Source organism: Garra rufa, chromosome 17 (genome assembly GCF_049309525.1).
Source record: "Garra rufa chromosome 17, GarRuf1.0, whole genome shotgun sequence".
In the NCBI taxonomy this organism is placed as follows: domain Eukaryota; kingdom Metazoa; phylum Chordata; class Actinopteri; order Cypriniformes; family Cyprinidae; genus Garra; species Garra rufa.
Window position 1 is genome coordinate 40142154 of NC_133377.1, and position 23787 is coordinate 40165940.

General features: G+C 32.1%; 1 protein-coding gene across 1 annotated transcript in view; it reads left to right on the plus strand.

The window, feature by feature from the left end:
• Positions 1–23787, plus strand: part of trpn1 (transient receptor potential cation channel, subfamily N, member 1) — a 76676-nt gene that overhangs the window by 18959 nt on the left and 33930 nt on the right. The window contains exons 6-10 of the mRNA XM_073822171.1: positions 2270–2368; positions 14638–14739; positions 15155–15256; positions 20484–20582; positions 21393–21593. Coding sequence (XP_073678272.1) covers positions 2270–2368; positions 14638–14739; positions 15155–15256; positions 20484–20582; positions 21393–21593 — 603 coding nt within the window. The remainder of the gene's footprint in view (positions 1–2269; positions 2369–14637; positions 14740–15154; positions 15257–20483; positions 20583–21392; positions 21594–23787) is intronic.

Sequence of the window (23787 nt, forward strand, 5' to 3'; positions counted from 1 at the left end):
ATTTGAGCTCAGATAAAAAGTTTTGAATATGAAACTCTGATCATTTAACTGCAGTGATTCACTTTCAGTGTTTAAAGCTTTTACCACATTTCTTTACGATTTAGCTGGTTTTAAGTGTCATCAGTGGAGATTTAGCACTCACGTGTTAGCTCTCTACTTCTTAAATAGGTCATTTCACTTTTTCTTTGGGATACAGTTCACATGAACAGTGGCTCTGAATTGTAAAAAAGAAAAAAGTTTAATTAAAAGCCTGAAATTCTATTCTTTTGATAATATTTCCTTAAAAAAAAAGTAATGTTGTTTTGCAACACATTTACATCTAGACATTTAGCAGACGCTTTTGTCCAAAGCGACTTACAAAAGAGGAAAATGGAAGCAATCAAAATCAACAAAAGTGCAATAACATGCAAGTGCTATGACAAGTCTTATTTAGCCTAACGCAGTACACATATCAAGGTTTTTTTTATTATATAATAAATAAAAAGAAAATAGATAGAATAAATAAAAGAAAAAGCAAGCTAGGAAAGGAGGTGAAGTGAGGCCAAGTATGGTGACCCATACTAGGAATTTGTGCTCTGCATTTAACCCATCCAAGTGCACACACACAGTAGTGAACACACACCCGGAGCAGTGGGCAGCCATTGCTGCGGCGCCCGGGGAGCAGTTGGGGGTACAGTGCCTTGCTCAAGGGACTCACCTCAGTCGTGGTATTGAGGGTGGAGAGAGTGCTGTACATTCACTCCCCCCACCTACAATCCCTGCCGGACCTGAGACTCGAACCTGCAACCTTTGAGTTACAAGTCCGACTCGCTAACCATTGGGCCACGGCTGCCCCCAGCTAGTGTTAAAGGCCTAAAAATAGATGGATAGAATACAAGACTTTTTTTAAAAAAACAAGCAGTAAGTAAATGAAAAGAGTATAAGTTTAAAAGGGCAAGTTTTTTTTAAAGAATAGAATTAAAATAGAGGGTGCTAGAGTTAGAGCAACACTATATTTATTTGTTAAAAAAATAAACAGGAAGTAACTTTGTTGTCTTGTGACGCCACTTAATATTTTAAGTCAGGAAATGTTTTTGTTGAAAATTGTACATTTTAAAAATGTCTTGGCATATACTTTTTTTTAAATCCGTCTTTGACTCGTAATGTCAAGCTAGTGTTATTTTAGTATTACTTAGAATTTTTTGTAAAACACTACCAGTCAAAAGTTTTTGAACAGTAAGATTTTTAATGTTTTTTTTTTTTGAAGAAGTCTCTTCTGCTTACCAAGCCTGCATTTATTTGATCCAAAGTACAGCAAAAGCTGTAAAATTCTGAAATATTTTTACTATTTAAAATAACTGCTTTCTATTTGAATATATTTTAAAATGTAATTTATTCTTATGATTACATGATCCTTCAGAAATCATTCTAATATTCTGATTTGCTGCGCAAAAAACATTTTTTATTATTATTATTATTATTATTATGAGTATAATTTGTTCAGGTTTCTTTAATGAATAGAAAGTTATCTGAAATAGAAATCTTTTGTAACATTATAAATGTCTTTGTCGTCACTTTTAAACAGTTTAAAACATCCTTGCTAAATAAAAGTATTAATTTCTATAATTTCTTTTCCAGAAAAAAAAAAAAAAAACATGGTACAGATAAATGCTGATCTTTGGTAAAATTTTGCTAAACTGTTTTAAATATTGATAATAATAATAATAAATGTAGGAAGAATCATGTGACACTGAAGACTGGAGTAAAGATGCTAAAAATGAAATGTAGCTTTGATCAGAGGAAGAAATTACATTTTAAAATATATTCAACTAGAAAACAGTTATTTTAAATAGTAGAAATATTTCAGAATGTCACTAAAACATTGAAAACTTTTGACTGGTAGCGTATTTTGAGTTAGATTTTATTTTTATATTTTCTGTTTTTGCTGCAATTTAGGTTAGTTGTCGTATTTATTACCTTTTTAAGTCTATTTACTTTTTTTTAATAATTTTTTAATAGTTTATTTTGTTTTGGTTATTTTAGTACTTCTTCTAAATTAAATCTTTTATATTTAATTTCATCTCAGTTCAGATGTTTTTCTTTCCCAGGTAATCAGAAAATTGGGAAGGCTTTTCGTTTTAGTTAACGATAATAACCCTGCATTAGGCCTAGAATGAATGCCAGTGCGGTCTCAAATTCGTGATTGGCCGTTGTTTAAAAACCATATGACCTAATTTTGCATCTCAGCATGAATTTTGCTTGCATTCTGATGGTTGAATTGTGTTTCCAGGCGAACGGCGACACTGCGCTTCACATCTGCTGCAGACGGAAAGATGTCGAGATGGCCAAAGTCCTGGTGGAGTTTGGGGCGAATCCGGACTCTCAAAACGTAAGAAACACGCACATATACATACACACATACAGTTTTACACAAACAACAAGCAAAAACACACTCAAAAGGCTTTGATTTGTCCAGTCCTTTGAGGCATTGTCTCATTTGCCATTGGCCTTCGATTGGCAAACGAGTGATTTTACTAAACCAGATGAACCTCAAGGCTTTTAGGGCTAATTTTGTGTCCGTTTTCATATTCTGAGATCTGTTTAGTTCACATCAGGTCATGCATCAATAGCAAACTCAAAGTGTTATTTGAGTATAATGTCCCATTATTGTTTACATTATATATTATATTTTTAATTAATATTTAATATTTTAATATTTAATGGTAGTTAAATTTTGTTAGTTTATGTGTTTTTGTATTTTTGAAGGCCTAAACATGCTCGAAAGCTCATGAAACTGGCGAAAATTTACGTCTGATATGGGTTTCAGAAGTGGGTGTGGCAAAATGGCTCGATAGCGCCACCTTTACGCGTTCAGCGGAGTGCACTTTGAGCTACGCTTCACGTTCATGCACGAAAATCGGTACACACATGTAACAAACCAATACCTACAAAAAAGTCTCTTGGACCAAAATCCGAAACCCAACAGGAAGTTGGTTATTTTTAATTTTCTCAGCAAATTTTGTGTTATTTTTGCCATTTTTAGGCGTCGTACTTTAACAAACTCCTCCTAGAGATTTATTCAGATCAACACCAAATTTGGTCAGTCTGATTTAGTTTGTTGTTTTAATACTTAAGCTTATTTTATTTCGGCAAGTTAGCAGTTTCTATTGTTTATTTGAAGTTTTTTTAAACAATGTTTTACTTCAGTTAACATATTTTTGTGGTGTGAGGACCCTATTGGATTTGCTCCGTTTATTGTTATTATTCTCCAAAATTAATTGCATTTTTGAGGTCCTAAACATGCTCGAAAACTCATGAAACTTTGCACACACATCAAAACTGCCGACAATTTAAGTCTGATATGGGTTTCAGAAGTGGGTGTGGCAAAATGGCTGGATAGTGCCACCTATACGTGTTCAGTGGAGTGCACTTTGAGCTACGGTTCACGTATATGCTCAAAAATAGATACACACATGTAACACACCAATATCTACAAAAAAGTCTCTTGGAGCAAAATCCGAATCCCAACAGGAAGTCAGTTGTTTTAAATTTTCCCAACAAATTTTGTGTCATTTTTGCCTTTTCAGGCGTGGTACTTGAACGAACTCCTCCTAGAGATTTATTCAGATCAACAGCAAATTTGGTCAGTCTAATTTAGTTTGTTATTATTATTCTCCAAAATGAATCTCATTTTTAAGGCCTAAACATGCTCGAAAACTCATGAAACTTTGCACACACATCAGACCTGGTGACAACTTACATCTGATATGGGTTTCTGAAATGGGCAAAATGGCTCAATAGTGCCACCTATACTCGTTCAGTGGAGTGCACTTTGAGCTATGCTTCACGTACATGCACGAAAATTGGTACACACATGTAACACACCAATACCTACAAAAAAGTCTCTTAAAGCAAAATCCGAAACCCAACAGGAAGTCAGTTATTTTAAATTTTCCCAGCAAATTTTGTGTCATTTTTGCCTTTTTCAGGCGTGGTACTTGAACGAACTCCTCCTAGAGATTCATTCAGATCAACACCAAATTTGGTCAGTCTAATTTAGCTTGCTTATTTTATTTTGGCAAGTTAGCCGTTTCTATTGTTTATTTGAAGTTTTAAACAATGTTTTTTTTTTTCAAGCAACAAAACTGTTTTTAGTTTCAGTTTTTCCAATAATAACCCTGTAAAAAACTAAAAAAAGTTATTTTTCCATGTTAACTTTGGGAAGTCATTAGCTTGAGGATTCACATACTTTAAATGGAAACATATCAGATTATGTTTGTCTAATGATGTGACTTAATTTGAAGATTAGATCAAATCCAGACATAATTTTTCCTTGCAGTTGTATTCCAGGTTTCTGTAATGCAAGTTAGCTTGTGCATTTTCCGCCATAATTATACAGTCGATTAACCCGAATGTGACGGCCAGAAACAGAATAAAACTGACTTGATCTCACTGAGAGCTTCGATGAGAAAAGACACAAGAAGTGTGGACGGAGTTAATGGACAGAAGGGAGATAATGGATTTTGGAGGCGATTTGAACAAGGAAAAGGTCGATTTTGTACCCAGGGGCCTTGTTGACTTTTTTTGCCCCCTTTGATTGCTCACCAATTCTGTCTCCATGTTAATGGTGCTTTCTTCCCCTCGGGGAAGGGAGAGGAAGGGAAAAAAGTCTCAGAAACATCCGGGACAATTATTCTTGTATAAACGGAGACAGAGTGTGATTACTAATCACTGCAGATGATCAATTTTATTATAGCCTACTCAATTCCTGTGAATTGCAATAATTTTAAGTGATTTTATTAATTCCCTAGAATTACTGTAATATCTAGGATTTTTTTTATATTTGTAATGTTATTAAAAATAATATTTTAAGTTAAAATAATAATTTTAAATAAAAAATAATTATTAAAGTGAAAATTACTCTATAGTAATACCACTAGCAACTATTCATTATTTGTAACAAAATAAAATATAATTAATAATATTAATTAATTATTAAAATAAATTGAATTTCATTATAACCTCAATTCATGTGAATTACAGTGATTTTATAAATATCTAGGATTTGTTTTTAGTTATTTGTAATTTTATTAAAATAATATTTTATTGCATTTTAATATAGCTTTAGTATAGTATTTTTTTAATTACTTAGAACTACAGTAATACCATTGAATCAAAATATTTGTAACAAATTCAAATATAACTATGAACATTAATTATTAAAATGAATTAGAATTTTATTATAACCTACTTAATTCTTGTGAATTACAATAATTTTAAGTGCTTTTATTAAAATAAGTTAAAATAATAATTTATTTATACTCTACATTACAATAATTTTTAAGTGATTTTATTAATTCTCTAGAATTACTGTAATACCTAAGATTTGTTTTTAATTATTTGTAATTTTATTAAAAATAATATTTTATGTTAAAATAATAATTTAAATGTATTTTTATTAACATAAAATTACTCATTAAAAATAAATTTTATTGTATTTTATTATAGCCCACTGTACATTACAGTATTTTTTAATTACTTAGAATTGCTTATTAAAAATAATTCAAGTTTTATTATGACCTACTCAATTCCTGTGAATTACAATAATTTTAAGTGATTTTATGTAATACCTGGGATGTTTTAAATTATTTGTAATTTTTTTTTATTATATTTTTTGATAATTAATTTTAAATAATATTTATTAAAATGACAGAGTAAAATTGTTACATTTTATTATAGCATACTGTGCATTACAGTAATTTTATGAATTACTGGAATGCCACTGATTTAAATGTGAGGATGAAAACTGCTCATTTGATAGGCCCAGAAAGCTCATGTATATTACAGGACCTGTTGACATTTGTGTTTATATTTGTTTAGTTTTGTTGGAAACATAATGACACTTTTGTTAACGAGAGACGTCTGAGGTATAAAGAGCTGGTTATTTTTCTAAAGGCAATTTGAAAATGAGTTACACACATCCTTGAAATGTCAGGAAAGAAGCCAAAGTGTGCTGTCACTGAGCGTTTGCTTTCTGTCTGTGACAGCTGGGATTTGCTTCTGGAGCGATCTGCAGTTTTCTGTGAGGTTTGGACAGTAGTGAAGGGTGAGTTTGAAGGGTGTTTAAGATTGAAGGGTGGATGGAGGAAAATGTTTGTCCTGCTAAAGGTCAGTGATGAATGAACAGACAGCAGAACTAATGGATGATTATTTGCATCATAATGTTGCTTCAGACCCAGGGTCATTATAGTTAACTAAAGCTAAAACCAGAAAAGAAACCTTTGTTGCTTGAAATAACATAAACTTCGACAGAAAGTAAATTAAAGACATTTTATTTTAACTAGATTCTTGGGCAAATTTATTTATTTATTTATTTTATTAAACTTGGTGTACTAAAATAACTCAAACTGAAAGAAAAAAGAATAAAAACATAAAATGACAAACGTGAACAACAATACACAGTCAAGCCCGTTTAAGTTCTGACTTAAAGTTATTCAACCAGCAAGTTTTTTTTTTTAATTAGAAATGACACAGACGTCTCCCAGAAGATAATAAGACGATGTACAAGAGGCATCATTGTGTGAAAAAATTATAATTCATCTTTTATTTACATTTGAACAAAAAAGTGGCATGTCCAAAATCATTCATACCCTTCTCAATAATCATTAGAAAAGCCTTTATTGGCTATTACAGCAATCAAATGCTTCCTATAATTGCTGACCAGCTTTTTGCATGTCTCTACTGGTATTTTTGCCCATTCATCTTTAGTGATGAGCTCCTTGCCATCACCCTGATCTTTAGCTCCCTCCACAGATTCTCAATTGGATTTAAGTCAGGACTCTGGCTGGGCCACTGCAAAACCTTAATGTTTTTGTCTGCTAACCATTTCTTCACCACTTTTGCTGTGTGTTTTGGGTCGTTGTCGTGCTGAAATGTTCACTGGTGCCCAAGGCCAAGTTTCTCTGCAGACTGCCTGATGTTGTTGTTGAGAATTTCGATGTATTGCTCCTTTTTCATGGTGCCGTTTACTGTGATTAGGTTCCCAGGTCCAATGGCTGAAAAACATCCCCAAAACATTAGGTTCCCACCACCATGTTTGACAGTGGAGATGGTGTTCTTAGGGTTAAAGGCTTCTCATTTTTTATGCCAAATGAAGGCTACATCATTGTGGCCAAACAATTCAATGTTTGTTTCATCTGACCATAAAACAGAAGACCAGAAATCTTCTTCTTTATCCAGATGAGCATTTGCAAAGGCCAAACGGGCTTTTGTGTGCCTTATCTAGAGAAGTGTTGTCCTCCTTGGTCTGCGTCCATGGAACCCAGCGGTGTTCAGTGTCCGTTGGACTGTCTGCCTTGAGATGTTGCCACCAGCAGAGCCCAGATTCATCAGGATGGCCTTGGTGGTGATCCTTGGATTCTTTTTTACCTCTCTCACTATCCTCCTGGCCAGCACAGGTGTCACTTTTGGCTTCTGACCATGTCCTCTGAGATTTTTCACAGTGTGGAACGTCTTGTCTTTTTTAATAATACTTTGCACTGTAGCCACTGGAACTTCAAAACATTTAGATATGGTCTTATAGCCCTTTCCTGACTTGTGAGCAGCCACAATGCACAGCCGCAGGTCCTCAGTGAGCTCCTTTGTCTTAGCCATGACTGTCCACAAACCAACAGCAGAGAGCTTCTGTTTTTCACCTGTTAAGTTGATTAAAACAGCTGTTCCCAATGAATCGGGATAATTGGGATGCTTTAGAACAGCTTGGACTATTTGGAATGGTATAGAACTTTGAATTTCCCCATGGACTGTGACAGTTTGCAAAGGGAATGAATAATTTTGAACATGCCACTTTTTGTTCAAATGTAAATAAAAGCTGAGAAATATTTTTTTCCACAATGCTGCCTCTTGTACATCGTCTTATTATCTTTTGAGAGAAGCCTGTGTCATTTCCGGTCAAAAAAAAAAAAAAAAAAACTTGCTGATTGAATAAAAGTATTGCTACTTTAAGTCAGAATTAGCCAAGGGTATGAATAATTTCGGACTTGACTGTATACATATAAAAACAAAAACTTAAAAAATATATATTATATATTAATAAAAACTATAGTAGTATCACAAATGATAAAAAATTAGCTAAATCTTTTTAATATTTTTTATTTTATTTTTTTATTTTTTAGTAATTTTGTTGTGTTCTTTGTCATTTGTAGTAGTTTTTTTATGTGTTTATATAGTTTTTGTTCATTTTTATTTATTTCAGTTTCAGTTTTGGTTATTTTTGTACTTTAAATCAAATTAACTGAAATTGTATAAATATCAGGGTTCGTACAAGATGCTTTAAGTGCTTAAAGTACTTAAATTTGACTATTTGAAATTTAAGCCCTGGAAAACCCTTGAGAATAGCAAGAAGAGGTGCTGGATTTTTTTTTTTAAAGACAATGGGCCTCATTTATGAAACAAACGTACAACAGAAAATTGGGCGTACGGTCATTTCTACGCAAAACTTGTAATTTATCAACATGGATGTAAGCGGTAGCTATGATTAAATCTCATGTCAGGTCTGAGCTCGCGTACGCAAGTTTTTGAGTTAGCCTTAAAATTTTGGAGAATTGTATGATGACAGCATTTTGTTCATTTAGCTTATTTTCCTGGCCGACAAACAAAGGTTTTTTATTCTTTTAGGGCATTAGATTTATATGTGCAAATAGCAGCATAAACAACAGACCATGAGGATTCACATATTATCGCATCACCCTTCCGCACTTCAGTGAACGGAGAAAAGCAGAAATTATAGAAGGAATAAATCAAATAAAGAGGGCTAGCCTACACAAAATGTATTTCTCTTAAATAATTAACAGATTAAAAAAACTCATACACAACATTCCAGCGTTGCTAACTTGACATTTCAGCCAATAATCAAACTGAAATGCAGTCAACCAAACGAAAAAGTTACACTGCTCAATTTAAAAGGTCAGCGTGCAGCGCCAAAACAAACATTTTACGCATATGAAGGATGATTTACATGGATAGTGGAACACCAGTGAAGTACAAAGACTTCACTTACATCATGGATAATAGTTTAGCAACCAAACTTGTAAAATATGATTTAGCGATTTAGCCCAAAACATGATTTAGTACGAGTGAGGTCACCTCGTAAAATGCAGTGCTTGCTCAATTATTAGGCAAGTTGATATTCTGGTCATATTTTAATTCCAAACACATTTTACCTACTCCAAACTATTTTATTCTTAATAACTACTATTGATTTCGTGTTTAATCATTTATAAGTGATATATAATTGTCCATGAAGGCTGGAAGTGAAACACTTCTTATATGTGACCCTGGACCACAAAACCAGTCATAAGGTTAAATTACAAAACTGAGATATATACATCATAAGCTTTCTATTGATGTATAGTTTGTCAGGATAGGACAATATTTGGCCGAGATACATCTATTTGAAAATCTGGAATCTAAGGGTGCAGAAAAGTCAAAATACTGAGAAAATCGCCTTTAAAGTTGTCCAAATTAAGTTCTTAACAATGCATATTACTAATCAAAAATTACATTTTGATAGGTTTACAGTAGGAATTTTACAAAAAATCTTAATGTAACATGATCTTTACTTAATTTCCTAATGATTTTTGACATAAAAGAAAAATCAATGATTTTGACCCATACAATGTATTTTTGGCTATTGCTACAAATATACCCCAGCGACTTCAGACTGGTTTTGTGGTCCAGGGTCACATATTCAGGTGTGCATAATTATTAGGCACGTTTTGTTTTACAGATCAAAAGATTGAACTAAATCAAAAATTATTAAATGCCCATGAGAAGACTGCAATTCTAATGCAATACTAGAATTTGCAAAGTTAAGGCATAACCATTGGGCAGTGAAATGCTTATTGGGTGAGCAGGTCAGAAAAAACATGTGGAGAAGAAAAGACACATTAACTGCAAAAGAATTAAGGTGAAGAACCATTTAGTCTCCAGCGCCACCGTTTTCCAGAACAGCAATCTACCTGGAGTCTCCAGAAGTGCAGTGTGTCAGATTCTCAGACTTTGCTTGGGTAAAAAAATCCTAAAAAATGACCCTCACTTAATAAGAATAACAAGCTGAAGTGTTATGAAATACATGAAGACTGTTTTTTATAAGCTTTATAGACAGATAAGTTGAGAGTGCACAGCTTTTGAAGGACCAGCATCACATTCTCTTGTACCATTGTTTGAAGATTTTATCTTCCAGAATCTGACAGTAAGTTTTGGGAGTTCGTTTTTAGTCCATCGCTGCAAGACAGACCTTTTAAGGATAGGAGACTACAAATGAACTCCCAAAACTTACTGTCAGATTCTGGAAGATAAATTCTTCAAACAGTAGTACAAAAGGATGTGATGCTGGTCCTTCAAAAGTCACTCTCTACCAGTGTTGGGAAGTAACTAGTTACATGTAACGGAATCACGTAATTTAATTACAAAATAAATGTAATTGTAATAAGTTACAGTTACTTCTGAAAAATGCCAGCGATTACAAAGGGGATTACATCTGAATTTTTTCACACACTCACCCCCACTTACAGATTTAATTGACTTCTTTCATAAATTGCATTTATTCATACAAATGCAGCTGCTGCCATTTTTTTTTTTTTTTTTTTTTTTGTACACTGTAATGGATTATAAGATAACTAGTACTACTTCCTTAATTATTTATGTGGTGAAATGTTGTGTAAGAAAACTGGTAAGACTGCACTCTATACCTAAAATGTCTAATTTGAACTTGCCGTTTGCCAACAACTGATTTCTTCATGGAAGCTTTGCGTTCAAATATTTCAACTCAGATCAGTGTTTCGTGTCTAATAATTTTGACCTAAACATCTAAATAATCTATGAAGCAGTTGTGTAATAAGTGGGATAATGTTGTTGATAATGTAGCCAGTTGTTACCACAAAATAAAGATGTATATTATCCCTTAATTCAAGTGATGTAGGATTTCGAAAGTCTGACAATAATCAAAGTTGAGTGCTACTGTAAGATTAACTCTGCCTGGTTTAAATGTTTCAAAATGAATAACAGTTGAAAATATTCAAAATTTAGAAAAGTAATCAAAAAGTAATTAAAAGTAATAAGTTACATTACTTTTGTAAAGTAATTGAAAAGTTACACTACTTATTACATTTTAAATCAAGTTACTTGTAACCTATTACATTTCCAAAGTTACCTTCCCAACACTGCTCTCATCTTATAACTCTCTATAAAGATTATAAAATGTATTTCATGTATTTCCCAACACTACAGCATGTTATTCTTATTAAGTGAGGTCCATTTCTTTTTTTTCTTTTTTTTTAATTTTTTACCAAAGCAAGCTCTTTGAGAACCTGACACATTGCACTTCTGGAGACTCCAGGTAGGTTGCAGTTCTGGAAAATGGTGGCTCTGGAGACTAAATGGCACCTGTTTTTTTCTGACCATGCTGACCCAATGAGCATTTCACTGCCCAATGGTTATGTCTTAACTTTGCATTTGCAATTCTATTTTTGCATTAGTATTGGATTCTTCTCATGGGCATTAAATAAAACCTTTAGTCTTTACATTTTATCTGTAAAAGAAAACACGCCTAATAATTATACACATCTGGATATAAGAAGTTTTTCACTTACAAATGATTAAATACAAAATTAATAGAAGTTATTAAGAATAATGTAGTTTGGAATTGGTAAAATGTGCTTGGAAAAATAATACGACCAGAATATCATGTGCAATACCTCGTAAACAGAGTTCTAAAGTCTTAAACAATGGTAAAGAGTTGGGGAAAAATTAATATGTGTCAGATCTGTGTCATGTGCTTCAGGTTTTAAAGAGATGGTGCTGATTTAAAAGTGAAACTCGCTGAAGTTTGTCATTGATGTAAATCAAAGAACAAGAGAAAAATAAATCACTGGACTCCTCTAGTCGCTGATTAACTTTTGAGGCTTGAATAAAGATTAATCTGTATGCATATACAATTTATAGTTTATGTGAAGATTGTTTTAAAATCAAATGTTTTATAAAATGTATATAATATAAACTTCGGAGCGGGTTTGCAAATCTTTTCATAGAGATCGGATCTTGGCAACGTAAATCGCAAATCATTTGATTCAGATCGGGACTTCAGTGCGCGTTCGCAAATCATTTGGATTTACAGTAGAAAACCATTAAGGCAGCACAGTTATAAAAAACAAAACAAAGAAAAAAGAAAGAAAGTATACACAAATAAAAATCCCTTAAGAACATTAACCATGGTTTTATTATAGTAAAAGTGTATTGTAAAACTTTAGTAGTTATACTTCACATATGCTTCAGTTTATTTAAAAAAAATGTTATTATTAGTATATTTTTATTTATCTATTTCTCTTTTTATATAATTTGAAATAGAAGACATAAGTGAGATCTGATCCTTGACGTCCTTAAAAATCAAAAAAGTTGTGCTTGAAAAGTCCTTGAATTTCATTTTACTGTATCTGTACAAACCCTGAGACATATATACAGTGCCCTCCAGTGATATTGGCACCCTTGCTAAATATGAGCAAAAGTGGCTGTGAAAATAAATCTGCATAATTTATCCTTTTGATCTTTCATTCAAAAAATTCACAAAATTCTAACCTGTCATTGAAGTAAATCAATAGAACCTAGGGGTGAAATCTCATTATGAAATAAATGTTTTTCTCTAGTTCACGTTGGCCACTATTATTGGCACCCAATTATTGCAACATCCTTTTCCCAAGATATCAGTTCTGAGTTTTCTCCAACAATGTCTAATGAGTTCAGAGGCCATTCCTTCAAACAGAATATCTCTCGATTCTCCAGAATCTCTCTCTTCCCAGCTTCATGTTGGTGCTTCTTCTCTTCGGTTTCTATACAGGGTTCAGGTCAGGGAACTGGGAAGGCCATGGTAGAAGCTTCATTCTGTGCTCAGTGTCACAATTTTGTGTTGATTTTGATGTTTGTTTTGGATCATCGCCCTGCTAGAAGATGCAACCACGGCCCATTATAAGATTTCTAACAGAGGCAGTCAGGTTTAGATTTTTTTATCTGCTGGTATTTGATAGAATCCATGAAGCCATGTATCTAAACATGATGTCCAAGACCTCAGAAAATTAGGTCCACAACATTAAAGACCCAGCAGTATTTTTAACCATGGGCATGGGGTACTTTTTCATCCCTGTCTGCACCAAAACCATGGAGGGTTAGCTGCCAAAAAGCTCATTTTTAGTTTCATCTGACCATAGAAGCCAGTCCGGTTTGAAGTTTCAATCATGCCTGAGTGAATATGCTGGAGTTTGTTTTTGGGTGAGCCAGGAGGATTTTTCTTGAAACCCTCTGGAACAACATGTGCATCATTTTATTTTAGGCTTTCTGACCCCAAGACTCAACAATTCTTTGCAATTCTCCAACTGTGATCCTTGGAGAGTCTTTGGACACTCGAACTCTCCTCCTTATCGTGCATTAGGATGATATAGACACACGTCCTCTTCTAGGCAGATTTGTAACATCTTTAGTTGTTTGGAACTTCTTAATTATTGCCCCGATGGTGTAAATGGGGATTTTCAATGCTTTAGCTCTTTTCTTACAGCCACTTTCTATTTTGTGAAGCTCAACAAACTTGTTCTGCAGATCAGAACTACATTCTTTGGTTTTACTTCTTGTGATGGATGATTAAGGGAATTTGGCTTTTGTGTTCCTCATATTTACAATCCTGTGGAACAGAAAGTAATGACTGGACAATTTTATACTCCTAGCCACCCTGGTGTGCTAAAAAAAAATTTAATATTAATGGGAATATACTTCAGAGATTTTTTGCTTAGACAAATTTCTAGGGGTACCAATAATTGTGACCAATGTGAACTAGAGAAAAACATTTGTTTCATAATGAGATTCCCCCCCATTTTCCATCGTTTTACTTCAATGAAAGGTTAGAATTTTGTGAATTTTTCGAATGAAAGATCTAAAGGATAAACGATATTTAGTTTGTATTTTATTTTAGTTAACATTCATTTTATTTCTAAATGACATTAAAAATAATACAAAAATGTGTTTTTAATGGTTTTAATCTTAGTTAATAAAAGATAATAACCCTGGTAGGGACTGAATTGGAAGCTGCTTTGGATCTAAACTGAAGAAGTACGCAGACAGATTGTGTTTCAGATTCACGTTTAAGTGCTTTCTGATCAGTTATTCATCATTCATTAGAGCAATAGCAAAGCAAAGAGTGCTTTATCATCGTATAGTGGACACACACACACTGGTTTACAAGTTTTACTGGGACTCTCAGTAGGCATAATGGTTTTTCTACTGTACACAGTATTTTTCTATCCCCTTACCGTAAACCTAACCATTATACAAAACTACAGGCTGGTAAAAGCTGTTTTCCTCATGGGGGACCAAAAATGTCCCTACAAGGTCAAAATTTCCTGGCATTACCATTCTTGTGGGCTAATTTGGTGGTGAATACCAGCTACACACACACACACACACACACACACATACGTTACATAAGGTTAGTTGCAGACAACTGAGAATTGCTAATATACAGAAGGTATGAGTCAATGTTGTGGCGCTGTTTGAAACACAAACATTGTTGGATTTCTCTAACTGGAATGGACAGAGCGGTTCCTTGTTTGTTTACAGAACGACTGGCAGACTCCTCTGCACATCGCCGCTCTGGAAGGAGACGAAAACATGCTGAAGTTCTTATACCACTGCAAGGCCAGTCCCAATATCTTAGACAAGGTGAGACAGACAGAAAAACACGGAGAGAGGGAAGTTGCAAAATTAACATTTAATCCAGTTTGCCTGTTTGTCTACAATAAAGGTTCCTAAACTTTTTTTGTGAGCTGAAACCTTTTAGCCTAAAATGTTTGCTTCACGTTATTTAATATAGGGGTTTATATATTGTTTTCACTTGTATTTTTTCTTGTTTTAGTTCATTGTAAGTTTTTTGGAATTTTCAGTTTTATTTTCATGTTTTATTTATTTTCATTTTACATTTTTATTCAAATTAAAATTATTTCCTTGTTTTCTTTTTACAGTTTGTCCATTCATTTATCAATCCAGTCTTTCTAAACCCTGCTGCGTTTATATTAGTATTAGAGCTGTGTTTTTGTTTGTAATGATGATTTATTTCTCTCTGTGTTTTCTGTCTCAGATGGAAAGATCTCCTCTACACATCGCCGCAGAGCAGGGACACACCAATGTAGTCGAGATCCTCACTGAGAAATTCAAGTCATGTGTTTTAGCAAGAACAAAGGTGACCCGCTTTCAAGCCATTTATTATTGGTTAAAATGCAAAAAATATAAACTTGATTGATTGGAATTGATATAATTTAAATTAATATTATTGCTGTCTAGAATCAAAACAGCAGACAAATGAAGATCATAGGATATTTCTGAACCAACATGTTCAGAAACATGTTATACTATACACTCAGAACTAATATACTAGACTACATAAGACCATATACTAAACTATGTACCAGACTATATGAAAGGCTAAATACTGAACTATATAAAAAAGACTATATAACAGACTATATACTAGACTACATAGACTATATACTGAACTTTATTCCAGACTATGTAACAGACTACATAACAGACGTTATACAGAACTATATACAGGAATATATAACGGACTATGCACTGAACTATGTACTAGAGATGCGCGGATGGGCTCAAACGTCACCCGAATCCGCAGCTTCAAATAAATTATCCGCCCGCTACCCACCCGCACCTATATTTTTCTCTGATTTAGCTAACTGCACCTGACCTGCACCCGATATTATACTTTTTTTTATTCTTAGTTTTGCATGATGATATGAGGAATGGATGGTTCATTTTAACAGATTGATTCATCTGATCTGCACATCGCTGTGCACTCAAATATGTTTAATCACTCTTGATTTTAAGCCAATTCCACGCTGAAAAGAATAACGTTATGTTATCTGACATCTGGACAAGACTCTCCGCATTCTCTGATGAAATCGGCCGGGTTTTCTCTGTATTAGATTCATATGAACGCATACTGGATGCTTGGATTTAAGTTTAGGCTACAGGGGTTCACCAGTTTAGAAATATTCTGATCGTAAAAATCTGCTTCTTTACATTGTTACGGTATTGATTTCGTTATAATGTACTGATTCAAATAAGTAATCAATAATATGTTTTATTATACCACTGCGCACCTCCCCTTACATGCTCTCGCGTATGAACAGGCAGCATCTGGAGTGGAGAAGTGGACAGAGCGGGCGCAGGCGCATCAGGCACAATCGTCAAATATATTTCAAAAGAAGCCGGCGCCACGGTCCTGACCACATCACTGTCTTTACTGGGCGGTTTTAGGGAATATTTGCATTTATTAATGTGATTGAATTAGCTCTTCATGTGGTAGACTGTCATGATTTTGGATAATGCACCACTGCATTACCGTACTCAATACCATTAACACAGGCATAACTCCCTTCAAACTTTATATGGAATGTCACCGTTTCTGTCACCGCAACTTCTCAAACAGGCGAACACACGCACACACACACACAAATGAAATCATATGCCTGATGAAAAAAGTATTTAAAACAGGTTCATATAAAAAATTTAGTTAATATTGGCATCATTATTGATTTATCTCATCCACCCGCGACCCACCCGCAAATAATCAGAATGCATTTTTTATTACCCGACCCACCCGACCCGCGGATTATCCGCAGCACCCGCGGATATAACCGCCATCCGCGCATCACTATGTACTGAACTATATAACAGACTATATACTGAACTACATACAGGACTATATTCTGGACTATACAACAGACTATATACTGAACTACATAACAGACTATGTAACAGACTACATAACAGACTTTATACAGAACTATATACAGGACTATATAATGGACTATATACTGGACTATATAACAAACTATATGCTAAACTATATACCAGACTACATAGACTATATGCTGAGCTGAGCTATGTACAGGACTACATAAAAGACTTTATACAGAACTATATATCAGACTACATAACAGACATATACTGCACTATTTACCAGACTATATACTGAACTATATATTGGAATATATAACAGACTATGTACTAAAAACTATAACAGACTATATACTGGACTATATAACAGATTATATACTGAACTATATACTGGACTATATAACAGACAACATAACAGACTTTATACAGAACTATATAATAGACTATATAGTGAACTATATATTGTAATATATAACAGACTATGTACTAAAAACTATAACAGACTATATATAGGACTATATAACAGATTATATACTGAACTATATACTGGTCTATATAACAGACAACATAACAGACTTTATACAGAACTATATAATAGACTATATACTGAACTATATACTTGACTACATAGACTATATACTGAACTATATTCCAGACTATGCAACAGACTACATAACAGACTTTACACAGAACTATATACAGGACTATATAACGGACTATATACTGAACTATATACTGGACTATATAACAGACTATTTACTGAACTATATAACAGACTATATACTGGAATATATAACAGACTATATAATGAACTATATACTGGACTATATAACAGACTATGTATTAAACTATATTCTGGACTATACAACAGACTATATACTGAACTATATAACAGACTATATACTGCACTATATAACATACTATATACTGAACTATGTAACAGACTATATACTGGACTATATAACAGACTATATAATGAACTATATACTGGACTATATAACAGACTATGTATTGAACTATATTCTGGACTATACAACAGACTATATACTGAACTATATAACAGACTATGTATTGAACTATATAACAGACTATATACTGAACTATATACACTGGACTACATAACAGACTATATACTGGACTATATTCTGGACTATACAACAGACTATATACTGAACTATATAACAGACTATATACTGCACTATATAACAGACTATATACTGAACTATATACTGAACTATATTCCAGACTATGTAACAGACTACATAACAGACTTTATACAGAACTATATACAGGACTATATAATGGACTATATACTGGACCATATAACACACTATGTACTGAACTATATACTGGACTATATAACAAACTATATGCTAAACTATATACCAGACTACGTAGACTATATGCTGAGCTATGTACAGGACTACATAAAAGACTTTATACAGAACTATATATCAGACTACATAACAGACATATACTGCACTATTTACCAGACTATATACTGAACTATATATTGGAATATATAACAGACTATGTACTAAAAACTATAACAGACTATATACTGGACTATATAACAGATTATATACTGAACTATATACTGGATTATATAACAGACAACATAACAGACTTTATACAGAACTATATAATAGACTATATACTGAACTATATATTGGAATATATAACAGACTATGTACTAAAAACTATAACAGACTATATACTGGACTATATAACAGATTATATACTGAACTATATACTGGACTATATAACAGACAACATAACAGACTTTATACAGAACTATATAATAGACTATATACTGAACTATATACCAGACTACATAGACTATATACTGAACTATATTCCAGACTATGCAACAGACTACATAACAGACTTTACACAGAACTATATACAGGACTATATAACGGACTATATACTGAACTATATACTGGACTATATAACAGACTATTTACTGAACTATATAACAGACTATATACTGGACTATATAACAGACTATATAATGAACTATATACTGGACTATATAACAGACTATGTATTAAACTATATTCTGGACTATACAACAGACTATATACTGAACTATATAACATACTATATACTACACTATATAACAGACTATATACTGAACTATATAACAGACTATATACTGGACTATATAACAGACTATATAATGAACTATATACTGGACTATATAACAGACTATGTATTGAACTATATTCTGGACTACAGTAGTCAACATTCGAAGTGGATCAAAAGTTCATCAAAAGTTGTCCTAAGATAAGAATGGGTATTCTTTTTGGTTTTAGGACAAATTTGATGAAAGGTTTTGATCCACTTCGAATGTTGACTACTGTATACAACAGACTATATACTGAACTATATAACAGACTATATACTGAACTATATAACAGACTATATACTGAACTATATAACAGACTATGTATTGAACTATATAACAGACTATATACTGGACTATATAACAGACTATATACTGAACTATATACACTGGACTACATAACAGACTATATACTGGACTATATTCTGGACTATACAACAGACTATATACTGAACTATATAACAGACTATATACTGCACTATATAACAGACTATATACTGAACTATATGCTAAACTATATACCAGACTACATAGACTATATGCTGAGCTATGTACAGGACTATATAACAGACTACATAACAGACTTTATACAGAACTATATATCAGACTACATAACAGACTATATACTGCACTATTTACCAGACTATATACTGAACTATATAATAGACTATATACTGAACTATATATTGGACTATATAACAGACTATGTACTAAAACTATAACAGACTATATATTGGACTATATAACAGATTATATACTGAACTATATACTGGACTATATAACAGACAACATAAGAGACTTTATACAGAACTATATAATAGGCTATATACTGAACTATATGCTGGACTATGTAACAGACTATATACTGAACTATATTCCAGACTACATGGACTATATACTGAACTATATACCAGACTATATAACAGACTTTATACAGAACTATATATCAGACTACATAACAGACCATATACTGAACTATTTACCACACTATATAACAGACTATATGCTGAACTATAAACAAGACTATATACACAACTATATATTAGACTACATGACAGACTATATATCAGACTACATAACAGACCATATACTGAACTATTTACCACACTAGACTATATGCTGAACTATAAACAAGACTATATACACAACTATATATTAGACTACATGACAGACTATACTGAACTATATACAAGACTACATAACAGACTACAGAGCAACATATACCAGACTATATATCAGACTGTATGCTGAGCTATATAGCAGACTACATAACAGACTATATACTCAACTATATACCACACTATGTGCTGAACTATATGCTAGACTACCTGAGTATATACTGAGCTATAAACTAGACTACATAAACTATATACTGAACTATATACCAGACTATATAACAGACTATATACCAAACTATATAACAGACTATATACAGAACTTTATATCAGACTACATAACAGACCATATACTGAACTATTTACCAGACTAAATAATAGACTATGTACTGAACTATATGCAAGATTACTTAACAAACTATATTGTAATCTGTGAAGACATTTCTAATGAGTCTCTCCCGGATGATCAGGATGGCAACACACTTCTGCATATCGCATCTCAGTGTGGTCACCCCGCTACTGCTCTCGCTTTACTGAGGAAAGGCGTCCCGCTGCACATGCCCAACAAGGTACTGAACGCAACACTGAAATTTGATTAGTAGAATGATTACCACAAGTTTGAAGGCCTCGGGCCAGCTGTCCAAAAGTAATTTGTTCAGATGGGTTGTTCAAAAGGTTTTTGAAATCGGATTAGATTATATAAACTAGTATTTGTTTCTGGATCAAACCTTCAGTATTTGTTGTTTAAAATTTTATAATATGATTAGGATCAGAGTGGATTTCAAATAATGTACATTGTAAGAAAATGTCTTCAAAAAAAAAGTCTTTCCATTTCAAACTTTTATTTAAATTTACTAGCAATTTATGAATTAAAACTGTTCAGAAGTAAACCCTATACTTTTTTATTTTATTGATATCAGTGTTATTTATAGTTATTGATATTTTAAATTAGAGGGTTCAGGGATTTCAGGAACAAAAGCTAATACAACTTCAATAAAGCACTGGTTTCATGGTAGTGTGTATACATATTTTTTTATATTTTCACTTCATTATGTCAATATGAAGCAAAAAACAATATATTTAATTCAAAAATAATTAAAAATAAATAAATTGTAGAATAAATTGTAAATATTACTGTATAATAACTACAGTGGCACTATAAACCAAACAAAGTAGTTTCTAACAATTGCATCCTTATTGCATGTATATTATATATACATTTATTTGCTTTGGGTTATATTGAAAATAAAAGGGTTTCTGTCAAATAAAAACATAGGATTTCCAAATCCTCTCTTTTGAACAAATGTTGTTTTACTTTATGACTTCTTTTAGATCTTGCTTTCCGGTTGTGACTAAACTTGTTTATGTAATGTGGGCAGTCAGGGGCGGTTTGTCTTCATGCTGCGGCTAAGAGAGGACACACAGCTGTAGTGAAAGCTCTGCTTCAGAAGGGGGCGCATGTGGACGCCACGGCTAAAAACGGACAGACGGCGCTTCACATCGCGGTGGAGAACTGCAAGCCGCAGGTGGTGCAGATGCTGCTGGGATTCGGGGCACATGTGCAGCTCAGAGGAGGAAAGGTAAGAAAACACACCTTAAACTTAACTCAACTAATTTTAAAGAAATAGAGGTAATGCTTTACAATGAGGCCCCATTAGTTATTGTATTAACTTACAACAGTACATTTGTTACAGTATTTATTTATCGTAGTTAATAAAAATACAACTGTTCATTGTTAGCTCATTTTAGCTCAGGTCCATTAAGTAATAATTGCAACTTTTGATATTAATGATGTATCAGTCAGGGTTATTATTTCATTTAGTTGCCAATATAAATTTTTGTGTGTTTGCAGCGCGTTTCTGAGTTTGCAGCGCGTTTCCGTATTTGTGTTTGCGTTGCAAGGACTTGCAGTGCCTGTGTTGTCAAACTGATGAAGATGTTTTCTTAATTTGTTGTCGTTTGCATGTGTTTTCTTAAGTTGCAGCGCGTTGAGCTCTCTCGGCCACCGTACTATATACTAAACTATATACAAGACTAAATAACAGACTACATACTCAACATATACCAGACTACATAGCACACTATATACTGAAGTATATACTAGATTTAATAACAGACTATATACGGAACTGTATGCACAACTACATAACAGAGTATATGCTGAACGTCTACCAGACTGCATAACAGACTATATACTGACCTACGTACTGCATTATATAACCGAATATGTATTGAACAATATAACATATACTGTATACTGAACTACTCCAGACTATATACTGAACTGTATACCAGACTATATAACAAACTACATAACAGACCATATACTCAACTATATACTGGACTACATATACTGAACTATATACTGAACTATGTAACAGACTATATACTAAACTATACACCAGACTACATAACAGGCTATATACTGAACTATATACAGTATAACAGTCTTGTTATTAAATATAGTAATTTAAAAAATTTACTTTGCTAGTTACCAACATTTCTCATTTTTGTTTAGTGTTGAATGCAATGATGTACTAAAATAATTAAAACTAAAGCTGAAATGTAAAAAAATATATAAAGATTATAGACACATTTGAAAAAATGTGTTACTTGAAACTTAAACTTATTTCATTTCAGTATTTGCTTTTTTAGTTGAACTTTAATTCCATGTACCAAAATAACAATAAAAATTGAAAATTGAAAAAGTAAAATTGAAGTGACAAAAGCATAAAACACAATTACTAAAATAAAAAAAAAAGATAACAGAAAATATAAAAATAAAAGCTAATTATAGACTTACTTGAAACTTAACATTTCTTTGGCAACTTGTTGAAATAAAAAGTTCATTTTATTTTTATTTTAGTTTAGTACCTAGATGTACAAAAATAACGAAATAAAATTCTACAATTAAATATTAAATAAAACTATATAGACATATATATTAAAAAATGATAGAAGTGACAAGAGCACAAAACAAAATTAAAACAGAAAAAAGCTAATTATAAACATTTTAAAAAACTTACTTGAAACTTATACTTCTTTTATTTCAGCTATTTGCCAAAAATGCTTTATTTTATTTTTAGTTAAGTTTACTTTGATGTACTAAAATAACGAAATAAAATTGTAAAATTAAATATTAAATAAAAACTATATAGACAAAAAAAGTGACAAGAGCACAAAACAAAATTACTAAAATAAAAAACAAATAAAAACAGAAAATATAAAAATAAAAGCTAAAGCTAAATATTATATAAACATAAAAAAAACTAATAAAAGTGACAAAAGCATAAAAACAATTACTAAAATAAAAAATATTAAAAATAAAAGCTAATTATAAACACAATATAGACATTTAAAAAAGTATAAAAGTGACAAAAGGATAAAACACAATTACTCAAATAAAAAAAGATAACAAAAAATATAAAAATAAAAGCTAATTATAAACATTTTACAGACTTACTTGAAACTTCTACTTCTTTTATTTCAGCTATTTGCCAAGGAAACTTTATTTTATTTTTATTTTAGTTTACTTTGATGTACTAAAATAACGAAAAATCAAATTGTAAAATCAAATATTAAATATAAACTAAATAAAACTAAATAATTTTAGTTTACTTTGATGTACTAAAATAACGAAAAATAAAATTGTAAAATCAAATATTAAATATAAACTAAATAAAACTAAATAACTAAATAAAAACAAAAAATTAATTAATTAAAAAGCTATTTATAAACATTTTATGGACTTACGTGAAACTTATACTTTTATTT